Raw genomic sequence first — 16,659 nt, 5'->3', positions numbered from 1 at the left:
CCTCGCCAGCATCTGTCATTTCCTGACTTGTTGATTTTAGCCATTCTGACTGGTGTGAGGTGATATCTCATTGTGGTTTTGATTTGTATTTCCCTGATGCCGAGTGATATGGAGCACTTTTTCATGTGTCTGTTGGCCATCTGGATGTCTTCTTTGCAGAAATGTCTGTTCATGTCCTCTGCCCATTTCTTGAGTGGATTATTTATTCTTTGGGTGTTGAGTTTGCTAAGTTCTTTATAGATTCTGGACACCAGTCCTTTCTCCCAAACCCCCTCCCCCCAGCAACCCTCAGTTTGTTTTGTGAGATTAAGAGTCACTTATGGTTTGTCTCCCTCCCAATCCCATCTTGTTTCATTGATTCTTCTCCTACCCACTTAAGCCCCCATGTTGCATCACCACTTCCTCATATCAGGGAGATCATATGATAGTTGTCTTTCTCTGCTTGACTTATTTCACTAAGCATGATATGCTCTAGTTCCATCCATGTTGTCGCAAATGGCAAGATTTCATTTCTTTTGATGGCTTCATAGTATTCCATTGTGTATATATACCACATCTTCTTGATCCATTCATCTGTGGTTGGACATCTAGGTTCTTTCCATAGTTTGGCTATTGTGGACATTGCTGCTATAAGCATTTGGGTGCACGTGCCCCTTTGGATCACTACGTTTGTATCTTTAGGGTAAATACCCAATATTGCAATTGCTGGGTCATAGGGCAGTTCTATTTTCAACATTTTGAGGAACCTCCATGCTGTTTTCCAGAGTGGCTGCACCAGCTTGCATTCCCACCAAGAGTGTAGGAGGGTTCCCCTTTCTCCGCATCCTCGCCAGCATCTGTCATTTCCTGACTTGTTGATTTTAGCCATTCTGACTGGTGTGAGGTGATATCTCATTGTGGTTTTGATTTGTATTTCCCTGATGCCGAGTGATATGGAGCACTTTTTCATGTGTCTGTTGGCCATCTGGATGTCTTCTTTGCAGAAATGTCTGTTCATGTCTTCTGCCCATTTCTTGAGTGGATTATTTATTCTTTGGGTGTTGAGTTTGCTAAGTTCTTTATAGATTCTGGACACTAGTCCTTTATCTGATATGTCGTTTGCAAATATCTTCTCCCATTCTGTCAGTTGTCTTTTGATTTTGTTAACTGTTTCCTTTGCTGTGCAAAAGATTTTGATCTTGATGAAAACCCAATAGTTCATTTTTTCCCTTGCTTCCCTTTCCTTTTGCATTGTTCCTAGGAAAATGTTGCTGCGGCAGAGGGAGTTTTGCAATTCTTAATAGTTATGTACTCTGGTATCTGCAAATGCTTCTGTGTAGGCATGTTCTGTTAAAATTTTTCAATTTTCTTTTTTAGGGGAATGTTTTTATCAGCTTGGAGAAAATACCTTCCTATTTTATTGACATAGAAAGCTTATACAAATGCCGATCAACTTCTGTTCATTTTCAAGTGTATGGATTGTCCTAAAAGAGGAATAACAGATGGGAAGCTTGAAGTAGAGTCCCTAAAGTGTATTCTGGAGGGGATGGGGGGTTTCTTTACTGGGTCTTTTGATTCTTTAAACACTCCTTTATCCTAACTTCACAATTCCCAGAACTGTTTTCTTCTTCTCTTTCTCTTCCAAACCTCCAAGCTATGTCTTCCCCATGTACTGCTCTTTGATACTACTTTTCTTTTCATGGAAGCAGTGTTTTCTAAGATGAAAACCATCTGGTCTCACTGCTTCCAAATCATTTCATCTCCTTTCAGTTCTTCATATCCAGTGTTCTGACCTATCAAGTATCAGACCATTTCTCAGAGTAGACATTCTTTTTCTTATCATGAATTCTAGGTTTCTATAATACAGTAAATTCTTATTTTCTTACATAAACTCCTTTTTAAAAATACCAGTTCTTTTGTTGGCTTTGAAAAATTTCTGCTACTTTTGAATTTTTACTCCCCATTATGTATTAATTAAAATTTATAATAATATCTCTTCCTTAGAAGTGCTTTAGTCCTAAGTTATGTATAGGGAGATCATTTAACGTTTATTATTTAAACAAGATGTCACAAAATGTGTTCCCTGGTAGATACAATCTGATATAGAATAAGTTTAAAAGAAGTTTCTTACAAAGTATGGAAAAGAAGAAAGCAAGGAGAATTTTGCTAAGTGAGAAATTGATGCTGTCTCATGGGTGGCCTCAGTCAATTCTATAGGGGTATCTGATGCTAGGATAATCTTGCTGACTTGTGTCTTATGTTGGAATGAGTAGGAAAAAGGTAACTTAGGTGTGGATCTCTCTGGGAAATGTGAATGACAAAGGATAAGGCAGCTCTCTTTAGTAAAAACCATTCTCTCAGAGGGTCTGATAATTGAAAACTTTCTGCTACGAGCACTCCAGCATTTATGGAAGAAGTACATCATACCTGCTGGGGATCTTGACAGTGTATCACAGAAACCATCACAGTCTCTTTCTTTCTTTTTTTTTTTTTTTCCACAGATCCAATTTGTATACTTTTTGTAGTAGCCTTGTGAAGATGCCAGTAGGCCTCTCTTTCTGGGGGAAATGTAAAAGAGACATGCTAGTGGGAGAGTACACAGCCTTAACCACTGTACATGGTCTTGGTAAAATAACTGATTTGTGCTAATTTTCTTCTCTACAAATTGGTAGATTCCTTTTACCCTCAACATTCTCATTTAATGTCTCAGGGATTATCTATTGGCATAACCTAGATATTCTCTCTCTCTCTCTCTCTCTCTCTCTTTTTTTTTTTAAGTCAGCGGAAGGGGAGAAGGAGAGAGAGAGGGAGAATCTTAAGCAGACTCCATGCCCATTATGGAGCCCAATATGAGGCTTGTTCTCTCAACCCTGAGATCATGACCTGAGCTGAAATCAAGAGATGGTTAACTGACTGAGCCAATCATTCAGGTGCCCCTACTAAATCCTCAACTGGAGGATAAAATTTTCATGGATACTTGTTCTAGTGTTGCAGGGTCTTCTTTCCTGAGGTCCCAGGGTGCTCTTCCACCAATGAGGTTAGTGTCTTACAACTGGTTGAAGTCCAAAAACTGGGAAAGGATTTTATATTAAGTCAGCTGCCCCAAATCTCTTGAGTAAACATCAGCTAGTTGCTACGAATGTTTCATTATTTTAACTGTCCATAATGCTTTGTGGATCAAACTTTTTCTGAATTTACTACACATTCTGGCTTATGACAGCTAAGTACTGACACTAAAAATGCCTTGATTTGGGAGAAGGGGAAGTATGGATCCTTAAATCTCGATCACTACTAGTTCATCCTAATTCTAAGATGACATCACTTATATGCAGACTGGAACTGCAGAAAAACAACACTAATCTTAGTGCTGGTGTGCCCCTTTCACAAAAACATTCCTTATAGCTTTGAAAAATGCTCTAAGTTCTAAGAACATAAAAAAAAAAAAAACATGGAAATATGGGACATGAAAAAAAATTTTCCCATAGAAAGGAGTCTTCCTTTTTCAGCCTTATATAGACTAGTCTAGGATCCCTGCTCTTCCAGACCATTTGATACCTTTTCCCCTGCTTGCTATGGAATTCCAACATTTCTTCCTCACTTACTGTGTGCCATTACTCTGCTCATGCTTCCAGGTGCACATTAGTGTGTTTGTACCATTTTAGAAGAACATTATTTCCTTTATCTCAGAAGACTGTGTCAACATAATAAACCTACTCTTGTCCAATTTTATATTATACCTTTTTCATCAAGCACCCCAATCACATGCTATAATATGCCATAATGTGCTACCACATGGTAGCTGGGTTTTGTATGTCCATTGGGGCATAATCTTTTGTTGTTGTTGTTGTTCCCTTATCAGATCCAGAGCAAACTCAAGTAGGTTATTTTGAATGGGAACCCTAGCCTATAACTTAGGAGTTAAGAGAGGGCATGGAGAATATCCTAGAGGGGATTTTCTTGCAACATAGTGGCATATGTATTGCCTTTAAGCAAGGGAGTGTGCTAACTTTTAATAGGGGTGAGTGGATGACTTCTGCAGGTTCAGAGAGTACATGGAAATCTATATATTCCAAGATTTTGTGAACAACAACCTTGGCTTAGCAGACCTAGTTTGGATCAGAGTTCTCTTTTCTTTGAAGCCTGACTACTCTTTCAAGTAAGTCCTTGTCCTGGTCTTCAGCTCTCTGTCTTTCTCTCATTGCAAGAGATTAGAGCTTCTCAGATGAGGTCCTCTAACTTTCTCACAGCTGGATTTTAATTGCCAATTGTCAATTTCAATTTCAGCTGTCTTTATCAAGAGCACTGAGAGTAATCCCCACTTAATTTCATTGGACCAAATAAAGCATTCCTTTCCACCAGTATAGCAGCCAGCATACCACTGGTGAAAGTCTTTATATTTGCAGAGCTACTCTTGTACCCCCCACCCCTATCTGGGACCTACAGTCAACGATGGAGTACTCATTGCAGGCTATTCAGTAGGTCATTCCACTTTAAAATGCCATTCTAAAAAAAAAAAAAAAAAAAAAAAAAAAAAAAAAAAAAAAAAGTGCTGTTGGTTCAGTTTTCTGGGATGCAGATGCTGAAGTGGAGCAGATGCTGAAGTGGAGATTAGCATTCAGGAGGTATCTTAGAGAGTGATTTTATGAATGGAAAAAAAATAGTCATGTTTGGGGAGAAAATTGAGAGTCTGCAATTTCAAGGGAAGTTTCAGATGAACCTATGGGGCATGCTACAGGTGCAGTGAACAATCAGTGTTATTCTGAGATGAATCCTTTACTTACCACATTGGTCAAATATTGGATTGTGGCTACACCAAAGATTAAGTATGATCTTGTGTGAGGTTGATATCTTCTGCCTGACAATCTTCATAGAAGATGCTGAGAGTTTAAAGTTTTCTGCCAGCAGTTATTGCTGAAGCCATGGAATAAATTCATACCTGAAGAAGAATCTGGGAAGTGCAGCACTGCAATGTAAAAAATCTTCTGACTTTTATTTAATAGAAGTTCTATTAGAAATAGTAACTATTGATTGAGAAAACCTTTCATGGGAATGCAAGTACTAAATTAGTAACCTCTAGACTTACATCTTAACATTAACAGTAAGTAGATACAGGAGATAGTATCTATATACATATATTTTTCTGGGTCCCAAGACATATTGGTTATTAAATCTACAAAGTAGACGAAATGCATGTTTGTGAATCCCTGAACATTTCCACTACCACTAGAGGCTGAACAGTCATAAACTAGGTTTAACCCAGATTATCTTTTGTGCATCTTCCACCTCTGAAATGCAGTTTTTATAACATGGATAGTAGGTTTCTCAATCAGCTTTCTTCTGATGAATATATGGATGTTACAAAAAGGCACTTGCATGTACGTTATCAAGAGAATCTGTAATATTAAATGGTATATGTATTTATCCTTATCGTGAATAAGCAGTACATGAAATCTGCACAGTACCTAATATATATTTTTACTTTGATATTTTAACAATAGTTACATTTCTGAAAACAACATACTGACATTTCATTATGACTTTAGAATTATAACTAAAACAGATTAGTTGATGTGTTATCTGATTAAATTTGCTATGGAGAATAAACAGTAATAATTCATATTTACTTTTACAAATGTCACTGCTCAAAGCTCAACTTGAAATCACTATAAATTTGTTATCTAAAACATTTCTTGAAAGAAATTAGAAGGCAAAAAAAAATCACAAAAATCAAGTGACAATATGCTAAGTATAATGAAACCTGTAAATAACAATTCTGATTGCTAAGCAGAAGTAATTTATGTGGTATTTCTGAATATTAACTATGCTAATATTCATTGTAATCCTCTTATGAGAGATTTTCACACTTTTCTAATATAAATGACATCCTTATAAAATTCCCTTTGGATTTTCACTAATTAAATAGAAAGGGAGGTTTGAAGTATTTAATAATCTCAACCAAAAACATCATCTTCTTTGATACTAAAAAAGAAGAGGCATGCAATTGTTAAAGCACATTTACTATTTCACTATGCAATTCAGCTGCATCTATTATGCAAAATAACCTTTATATATTGGAATTTAAAGAACTGATTATCATGGTATATTCTGTAATTTTATTGTAACATAGCTATAGACATACAAAATGACAGATATTCTGTTTGAGTCAAAAGGTCATAACATTTGAAACTGGGATTCTGAGTAATTTAGGAAATAGGTTTCTATAAATACGTGATGACATTTTATGTAGTATAAGTTATTCCAGGGAATTTAGAATTATATAAGACATATGATTAAATTTGCAATATGTATCATCATTGATATTTTATATCCTTCTTTCTAAAAGGAATTAATGCATGTTTTCCAAGTCCAAATTATAACCCCTTCACATGGATGTTTTTCTTGGTTTCATGTCCTAACTACACCTATGAGGTATGTTATTTATTTATGTAAATAATTAAACTTTATCCCATGATATGCTAAATGCATATGTTTATGTGTTTACATATATATTAAACTTTAATATATATGATTATAAACAGGTTTTATCTGTAGATTTGGCACAGGGATATAAATTATGATATATGATTTCAATTCAAGTTATAAACATAGGAAATTGGAACATTTAACCACAATTTTTCCTGCAAAAATTGAATATTTTCACATGTATTTACTTAAAAATATAATCTTCATATAAAATGTCTTAAGATATTTCAGGATTCCTTTTTATATCTTCAAAGTGTTTGGAACAAAATCTTTCATTTTGTTTTATGAATATGATGCTGTTTATGGAATTATGACTATCATTTTTAACAACAAAAGTATTATTTGGGGGAAATTTATTTCTACCCATAGTTTTTCTACTGTGTTTTAAGCTTTCACATTACCTATATAATATCACAAATGAAAAAAACTACTATATTAATCTAGGTATTTATTAATTTATGTTTTAATCTAATAGATTGGATCATGGATTAGTTTCACAATCATGACACAAACTCTGCCAGGTAAGACCTAGGTTTTTTGACGTTTAAGTAAATGCACCTTTGGGAGAAGTGGTTTCTGAGAACAAATTTCTATAGTGCTAAAGTTTGGCATTTATGCAAAAGGATTTGGGGCTTCTATGTTTATTTTTATCTTGGATATTTTTAGCAGTATTAAAATATAATGAAACAAAATTATCTAGGTAACCATAGCTTAATCCAACCTGGAAAATGTAGCCCAAACATATTTATTAAGCACCAAGAATTTGTTAACAGAAATGGTGGTAATAATGCACTTCACTTGAAACTCTCTCTTGTGCACGAACACAGACATGTGTATGTGTTGTGTCCTTCAAGTGTCCATGATGTCTCTGAAGGGAAGGCTGGGAGCATGAGTGTGTGATCTTAAATGCTGGGCATTTTAACACACATAGGAGATTTAAATTGAAATGGGCTGCATGTATTGGAAAGGGTATGTATTACATCCATTTCATCCATTATTTGTTCCACTGTATAAATTTTTTGAATCATAATTAATACAGTTTGCCATATGCATGTGTGTGTGCAGATGTATATTATATATATACAGAAAGCTCCTACTGAAGAATTCAGAGTTAAAAATTCCTTATTTGGAAATACTTTGTGTCAGAAATTTAAACAAAAATGTGGATTTATTTTGACCTCTGCTATGTACTTTCTATGTTTATTCAATCATACAATAAAAATAGTTGAACATATATTATGTTCGGTAATTAATATGAGTAAAGAAAATTGATATGGAAGTATGAAGTACTTGAGAAATATTTTCAGAGCTAAATATGGTATTTTTTTTCTAATATAACTTGCTATATCTATCATAGGAATAAGAAAGAATAAGAATAATTATTTCTTTCTTCTTTTTTTTTTTTTTTTTTGTAGTTGGGATTTTTACACTTCTGATGAGTATCCAGATGTCTCTGTGGGCACAAAAGAAACATAAGATTTATTTGAAGAAATTCAGTTCTTATATGCATAGAAAATCAGCAATGATTCCATTCATACTGTAGGAAAAGTGTATAGAAGAACACTATACAATCTCAATAAATCAGACATGGGCAATTGTTGACTATACTTAACAGAATTTCAAAAACTACAGTACTTTTACTGAGGGGCGCCTGGGTGGCTCAGTGGGTTAAGCCTCTGCCTTCGGCTCAGGTCATGATCTCAGGGTCCTGGGATTGAGCACCATATTGGGCTCTCTGCTCGGTGGGGAGCCTGCTTCCCCCTCTCTTTCTGCCTGTCTCTCTGACTGCTTGTGATTTCGCTCTGTCAAATAAATAAACAAAATCTTAAAAAAAAAAAAAAAAAAACTACAGTACTTTTACTGAGTAGAAGTATTAAATGGTAGAATCTAGCTAAATTTAGAAGAACAGGGGCACCTGGGTGGCTCAGTGGGTTAAGCTGCTGCCTTCAGCTCAGGTCATGGTCTCAGGGTCCTGGGATTGAGCCCCACATCAGACTCTTTGCTCAGCAGGGAGCTTGCTTCCTCCTCTCTCTCTGCCTGCTTCTCTGCCTACCTGTGATCTTTCTCTGTCAAATAAATAAATAAAAATCTTTAGAAGGATAAACCTGAGGCAAATAAAAAGTAGAAACTACAAATATGACTAATAAAAAATAGTACCCAATATATTTTCAAAAGGTTGATCCTTAAACAAGATTTTACTTCATTCAATATTTTATAATACTATTTGCTTAAGACAATTAAACACCTGAATTCTAAGGTTAAAAAAAAAATTGTGACATTTAAGTCACTTGAATTTTACATATTTTGATAGTAATTTATTATTTTCTTTATTGTTCAACATGTTATTGAAAAGTACATTTCAATTTCTTATGAAAATTCTACCTATATTAAAAGTTAAACATGTAATTTATCATATTCATTTACTCATACATACATTCTATGTTGCCATTCTGAAACTATAAAAATTAAAATATTTTCTAGACATTTTACTAAATCATTTGAATGTATACTGCATATTAAATATATATTTATATTTTCATATAAATAATCTTTATATATAAATATATATTAAAATATATATATATTTCAAATTGATTATATGTGATGACAGAATACACTGAAGATCTTTTGAGATTGAGAGTGGAAATATGTCCTATGTCCTCTCAAAGCTTGTTTGCATATGTGTGAGTGTATATTTGAATATGCATGTATATGACAGGGAGATGACTGATAGAAAAATCGTTAAATATTTATTTTTCAAATTTGAGTTTTTTTCACTTTTAAATTGGGATTCTTTAGATTTGTTCTAGAGCCTTTCAAATTTCTCCATATATATCAAAATAGCCTCAGGACACCTGGGTGGCTCAGTTGGTTAAGCAGCTGCCCTCAGCTCAGGTCATGATCCCAGTGTCCTGGGATCGAGTCCCGAATTGGGCTCCTTGCTCAGTGGGGAGCCTGCTTCTCCCTCTGCCTCTGCCTGCCATTCTGTCTGCCTGTGCTCGCGTTCTCTCCCTCTCTCTCTCTCTGACAAATAAATAAAATCTTTTAAAAAAAATAGCCTTATTAAAGCTGTTAGATTATATGCATATTTGACTAAATATTTTGGTAAGTGTAAGTATGTATTCATCTGTGGGTATCTATCATTAATATGTGTGTCAAATTATTCAAAAGATAACAAAAGCACCATTTTAAAAGCTTTGTTATCATTCCCAAATGTATAGCATTAAAATATCTCAGAGGAAGACAACAAATTGAACTCCCTAATACCTATTCAGCAAAGTAGCACAGAATCATGCAAAAGTCTTAAAAGGAGGTACTAATGTTTTAAACCACATACGCCAGATACATCTATGTAATCAACCACCTGTGATAATTATCTTTGTTGAAAGACAAAGAATATGTTATGTATTCTTAACTAGATCCTAATTGATGCCAATCCAGGAAGTTTGCACATTCTTACAGCACTAGAAGCTCTTTGATGCAGCAAGGAGAAATGGGATACATGTAGGACAGACATCTCTCTTCCCATGGTGCTACATTCCCTCATATCTATCTCATACCAGTCATTTCCTTACAGTTGAGAATCACACCTTGGTTAATGGGTTATGACCTGCTTTTTGAAATTTATTTCTTTTTAATTTTTATTTCCTGGAGGAATCATCGCCTCAAAAAGGGAACCTGAGCCTGGTGGTGGGTATTATGGAGGGCACGTATTGCATGGAGCACTGGGTGTGGTGCATAAACAGTGAATTTTGGGACACTGAAAAAAATAAGATAAAAAATTTAAAAAAAAAGAAGAACCTGATAAATGTACACCATTTTGTTATCAGCATTAATGCTGCAAATATAACCAATAATCCCACTATCAGGCATTTACCCAAATATAAGAACACTAGTTCAAGGGGACACATGCATACTTACTTATGTTTAAAGCAACATTATCTACAATAGCCAAGATTTGGAAGTAGCCCAAATGTCTGTCAATTGATGATATAATGGATAAAGAATATAGGTATATGTACACACAGATACACACACACAGACACACTATTCAGCCATAAAAAAGAAAGAAATCTTGCCATTTACTATGACAAGGATGGAGCTAAAGAGTATCATGCTAAGTGAAAAGAGTCAGAGAAAGAAAAATACCATAGAATTTCATTCCTATGTGGAATTTAAGAAACAAAGCAAACAAGCAAAGGGAAAGACAACCATCTGATGATGTTACCGGGGCCAGGATGGATTAAACAGGTGACAGGGATTAAGGAGTACCCTTTTTATGATGAGTATATGCAACTGTTGAATTACTATATTATACTCCTGAAACTAATTTAACACTGTATGTTAACTAACTGGAAGTAGTAAAAACTTAAATAAAATTAAACAAAACAAAAACTTGGATCCTAGGATTTCAAAGCAGGCTATAGGATCTATCCTTAATACAAGAATAATAATTATTCTAGGGGCACCTGGGTGGATCAGTGGGTTAAAGCCTCTGCCTTTGGTCCAGGTCATGATCTCAGGGTCCTGGGATGGAACCCCACATGGGGATTCTCTGCTCAGCGGGGAGCCTGCTTCCTCCTCTCTGCCTGCCTCTCTGCCTACTTGTGATCTCTGTCTGTCAAATAAATAAATAAAATCTTAAAAAAAAAGAATAATAATTATTCTAAATGAATCAGTAACTCAGCAGTCACATTGTTATTATTCTAAAATGGGTGAGTGGTTATGATGCCTCAGCAAAAAGGATATTGTACGAATGAGATGTTCAAACAGCTAAGTTTGCTTGAAGAAAAACTGAACAGAAAAAAATCTTCTGTAGGGACACAGTGTCTGTGTCCTTTATTTCTATATTTCACAAATGGAAACATGTAAAATGAGTATTTCCTCTCCATGAACTGACATAGTAATATAGAACTACCGACCAGCCCTTTATGGTTAATAAACACAACATAAAAATAGCCTGATAGTAGTATTTTCATGACTATTTCAAAGTAATACATAAGTTCTCCAAATATCATCTACACTCTGATTTCAAACATCTAAAGATACTATAAGGTTTTTTTTTTTATGTTTTTTTTCTTTTATTTACTTGGCTGCATGGATAAAAAAGCAATAAAGATTACCTCAAGCTGTAAACGCCTGTTCAAATTATGGAACTGGGAATCTGATTTATATGCTCAGTCTTCTCTCAGGCCATTTAATATCTTAAAATTGCTCTTCATTTCTATCACTTTTGCAGAACATACCATTTATAAAAACAAAACAAAACCGCCTAAAATCTAAAAAATAAAAATATATTATTAATGGTTATAGATCTATAAAATCATGTCCAATGATATCTTCATAGAGTTATTTATTGATTTAATTGATGTTTTATAACTCCCTTCTACACATCTAGGGACAGATCAGTTTAAGTGTCTTTAAGAGGATGAAACTCAGTTTAAGGGTCTTTGGGAGGATGAAACTATGCAATGTAGAAAAGACCAGGTTGGCAAATGAGTCTCACACAATGGGTCCCTCCATTAACGTAGAACTTACTATGTCTTCACAAATAAGGGCCCCATTCCCAACAAAGACTGGAAATAAACTTAAGTAGGAGGGCAAAAATATAATCACAGATTTTAGCCTCTATCATTAAAACCGTTTACCCAAAGAATATAATTATTAAGAACCCTGTTAAGCTATAGCTTTGCACCTTCCATTTGGAGTTTTTAAGAATGGTAGCCAATAACAGATTTCAGTTTTATGAATATAATTAATCATTAAAATACACAGTAATTACATTTAGTTACAATCAGAATTTTCTGATTGATACTGGATTTGTGATTACCTATATTAAAATATAGTTCATTTAATCTAATAATTATACTAATAGTTACTTTTTTGAATCACTGTCTGGAATAATACTTTCTCTAATTCCAAATAAAAATTTGCAAACAGTGTTTTTAAAATATCACATCTTCATCTCTCACATATTTCTTATAAAAAGTAGCTGGAGAAAGAAAATAATGAAAAGAGAACAACAAAAGTTAAGTCAGCTGCTATGCTACCCCAAATTATCACAGCATACTGCTCCTGCTCTCCACCCCTTCATCATGTCTACCTCAAGCTGCTATTTTATAGGTGTTTTCAGTTTGTTTGCATGTGTTTTTAAAAAAAATGTTTTGCCTCTAATTTTGAATAAAAATAGACATTTAGTGCATTTTGCTTTTTAGTAAGCTTTGTGGAAACAAAAGTTGTTCTCTGACTCATACACAGACACACACACTGCAATTCCAGGCACTATCATTTCTTAAGAGAAAAAAAATATGTCAAGTCAAATGACTTTTAAGTAAATGAAGCATATTCTTATTTTATAAATGTGCATGTTTTATCTTCCCTATAGACATGTTATGTCTAATCTCCAAACATTATCAAATCAGAAATTATAACATTATAGTTGAATATCTTGTATATTGACCTTTAATCTTCAGTAATTAAGCATATTTTCAAGGTATTTTAAGTTCAACTTTAAGTAACTAGTATTCAGTACATGTTAAGTTTTAGTAGTTGATGTATTGCAATTAAAACATTTACTCTCATAAGATAAAATAAAATGACCTGTGAATTGATAATAAGGTTCTTTCTACTTTTATTTTAGTAAAGAAGAAAGGAAAACCTTTCTGTTCCTCCTGGATATTAAGAGTGATTATAGCAAATGTTACTTTATAAGCACAATTAAGGGCATTTATGCAGCTTTTGCATAATGATAATAATTAAAAACCATTTATTTTAAAGGCTGCTTAAAAGTTAATTTTCACCCAGGTGCATACTGAAGCCTATAATTAGCCTTCCTTCAGAGGAGGTTTGGTTGACGAAATGCATAAAAGCATTTCCAGAGGCAGAAGTTCCCTGCTAAAACGAGATTTTGGTTTTTAACTTTAGCTTGATAATGGTGCTTGATAATGGTGAGGAAAAATGCTCAGACATATTTTTAATAAATGAAACTATAATCATCCTAGATTAATTTTATTGAGAAGACATAAAGAAGACATATTTACATACACTTTGACTATTTGAGAAATGAGGTTCTGTAAGACTGGTAGGGGGAAATTGTTATTATTTACAACAAATATAAGAATTGTTCAAAACCGGGGCTCTGGGGTGGCTCAGTTGATTAAGCAGCTGCCTTTGGCTCAGGTCATGATGCCAGCGTCCTGGGATCCAGTGCGGCATCAGGCTCCTTGCTCAGCGGGAGCCTACTTCTCCCTTACCTTCTCCTCCCCATGCTTCTGCTCTCTCTCTCTCTCTCTCCCTTTGACAAATAAATAAAAATCTTTAAAAAGAAATTGTTCAAAACAATCACAAAGAATAATTTCCTGTGTATTTTGTAATTCCACTGGCCTGGAAATCAGTGTTATTTCTATGATAAATTCTTACAGTTCATTCTTCCCCTCCTGATTTCCTCCCTACTAACCAGTCACCAGATGGTTTATTTTCCACAAGCTTTCTCACGCTTCCTGACAGAAGCTCCGAGTAGAGGAAATCATTACACTTTATCTATTGTTCAAAAGAGAATATAATAGGATTTATAATCCAATAAGATTAAAAAAAAAAAAAACAAATACTATTACTTTAAGAAGTTTATAGAAATAAGAAGTAAATCCCTTAGGAATTATTGTGAAATATCTGACACTGGCTAAAGTTTGCCCTGTTTAGATATGAGCATTCCTATCTATAAAATGAGATATTTGAGGTAAGTAACCTATAATATCCTTTCCGAATATTCTTGTAGAAAATTGTTATTTCAAATTATTGTCAATTCTTATTGCTCTCAAAAATTATATATCATAAAATCCATGTTTGAATTATATGGCCAAGTTTCTTTTTATATAACATAATTTCTACTAATTTATTAAGTATATTTATGAGTATGTGGTACCTAAAATACAGGGCTGAGCTTTCCTCAACAAATTAAAATTTCTTCTTTCTTGGAGCATTTGAGATACAAAATTGGAATATAATAAATAAATAAATGAGTGACAAACTAATTTGGACTGTGATCAATGGTATAAGGAAATGATTTATGTGCTATGAGAAAGTAAAATAGGAATTTGAGGGATAAGATGAGGCAGATATTGTGGTCAAGAATTTACTCTGTAGGGGGATGACCTTTTAGCGGACATTCAGAGTATTTAGCAAGGTGAAAGACGGCAGAAAGAATATTTTAGGCAAATGAAATTTTATACACACACACACACACACACACTCAGTCACCTATAGTCACTATGTGTGTGTGTGTGTGTGTGTGTGTAGAGCCACCAAGACAGGAAAAACTTGGCATGCTTGAAGATCAGTGAGCTATCCAGTTTAAATGGAATATACTTAATAAGAGAATGAGTCATGCCCACTGAGCCACTGAGTTTGGAGAAATAGTGGAGACACACGTCATGCATGACCCATAGGCCTCTAAATCTCACATTACTTGATGCATTATTGTAGAAAACTCAATTCTGCTATAGAATATGAGAATACATATGTGTTAGAGGAGACACATAAAGAAATTGCATCAAGTTAATTTACAAGAGGATAATACTTAGATCTTTTTTACGATTGTATGTATTTATTTTAGAGAAAGGGGGGGGCATGAGACTAAGCAGCGGGAGGATGGAGGGGCAGGGAGAAAGAGGGTAAAACATCTCCAGCAGACTCTGCACTGAGCAGGGAGCCTGACCTGGGGCTCCATCTTATGACCCTCAGATCATGACTTGAACCAAAACCAAGAATCAGACGCTTAAGCAACAGAGTCACCCAGTTGCCCCAATATTTAGATTTTATTCTAACTGAAATAAAAAAGATGCAAGACAATAAATAATATAATGTGATGTGATATTCTTTTAAAAATTAATTGTTTCTTATGTGCAAAAAGTTGTGGATAAAGAGAGGACACAGCAGGACATTTAGAAGAATCCGGTAATATCCAAAAGGAGAAATGTTTAGTTGCTATGGGATGCTCTGGGTTTTGCTTTCATTTTATAAAGAAGAAAATTTGGAAGAGCCCTACCTCCATCCATGGGACGTCAGAGATTCTAGGGAAGAGTTGAAGTAAAGGCAAGGTGGACCTAGATTTCGAATCTTTAAGAAGTCATTTACTGGACTGAGTGAACAGAGCTAAAACCATTCCTGTGCCAATAAGTCTAATCTGTAAGCGTAAGAGCTTCCCATAACCACTAGCATACCTGTATTTGCCAAACATGTCCCTGAATGACATTCTGTTAGAATATGCAGAACTTTATTAAAGCCTATGGGAAATGCATCTTTTTAAAAAATTTTTTATGTATTATAAACATATATTTTTATCCCCAGGGGTACAGGTCTGTGAATCGCCAGGTTTACACACTTCACAGCACTCACCAAAGCACATACCATCCCCAATGTCCATAACCCCACCCCCTTCTCCCAAACCCCTCCCCCCAGCAACCCTCAGTTTGTTTTGTGACATTAAGAGTCTCTTTTGGTTTGTCTCCCTCCCAATCCCATCTTGTTTCATTGATTCTTCTCCTACTTACTTAAGCCCCCATGTTGAAAATGCATCTTTTTGAAAAGCCTGGAAGGACACAAAACCTCATTTTTCTGGGTACATAAACTGTCCCTGAAGAAGATACCACTCCAGAAAATTCTGATAGCTCCCATATCTAAACAGTTTCATATGTATTGACCAATCTGAACTGTGCAACCATGAATACAAACTGTTCTGGAAAGACTAGCCATATAATATTGCTATACAAAAAGCTGGACATAATGAGGACAAAAAGTGCTATAACAGCTTCATAGGTAAAATAAATTCAGGTAAATTAATTAAATCTTAGTTATTGATTTTAGGTCCAAAGAAATCTCCAGTCATTTTCTCACCAAAATCAATCAGGCTATTATTATATCTTAAAATTAGGATATATATTCAAATTAACACTGTGCATCAAATAATATTTCAATCTCCAGAATTTCATCCAGAAAGTATTGATACAGGCATAGTAATATATATGCATAAGCATGATTACAATACATAAGCAGACATTAAAGGTAGACTAAATGGCTATTGGATCTAACAAATCAGTTCATGCTCTAAATCATGGAGTACCATGTAGCTTTAAAATATATATTTTATGAATTTTAATTGGCATAATTAAATCCTCATGTGAGAGATTAAATGAATAAAAC

At 34.3% G+C, this 16,659-nt stretch overlaps 1 protein-coding gene across 2 annotated transcripts in view; it reads left to right on the top strand.

Annotated features, from left to right (window-relative positions):
- TECRL (trans-2,3-enoyl-CoA reductase like) overlaps positions 1-8,177 on the top strand; it is a 101,227-nt gene extending 93,050 nt beyond the window's left edge. For both annotated transcript variants that reach the window (XM_004764297.3, XM_004764296.3), the window contains exons 10-12: positions 6,323-6,408; positions 6,938-6,983; positions 7,878-8,177. In XM_004764297.3, coding sequence (XP_004764354.2) covers positions 6,323-6,408; positions 6,938-6,983; positions 7,878-8,005 — 260 coding nt within the window. In that variant the 3' untranslated portion in view covers positions 8,006-8,177. The remainder of the gene's footprint in view (positions 1-6,322; positions 6,409-6,937; positions 6,984-7,877) is intronic.
- The last annotated feature ends 8,482 nt before the right edge of the window (positions 8,178-16,659 follow it).

Source organism: Mustela putorius, unplaced genomic scaffold (genome assembly GCF_011764305.1).
Source record: "Mustela putorius furo isolate JIRA1106 unplaced genomic scaffold, ASM1176430v1.1 tig00000430_pilon_pilon_pilon, whole genome shotgun sequence".
Classification (NCBI taxonomy): domain Eukaryota; kingdom Metazoa; phylum Chordata; class Mammalia; order Carnivora; family Mustelidae; genus Mustela; species Mustela putorius.
Note: the sequence above shows the minus strand (reverse complement) of the source record. Positions and strands in the feature narration are given on the sequence as shown.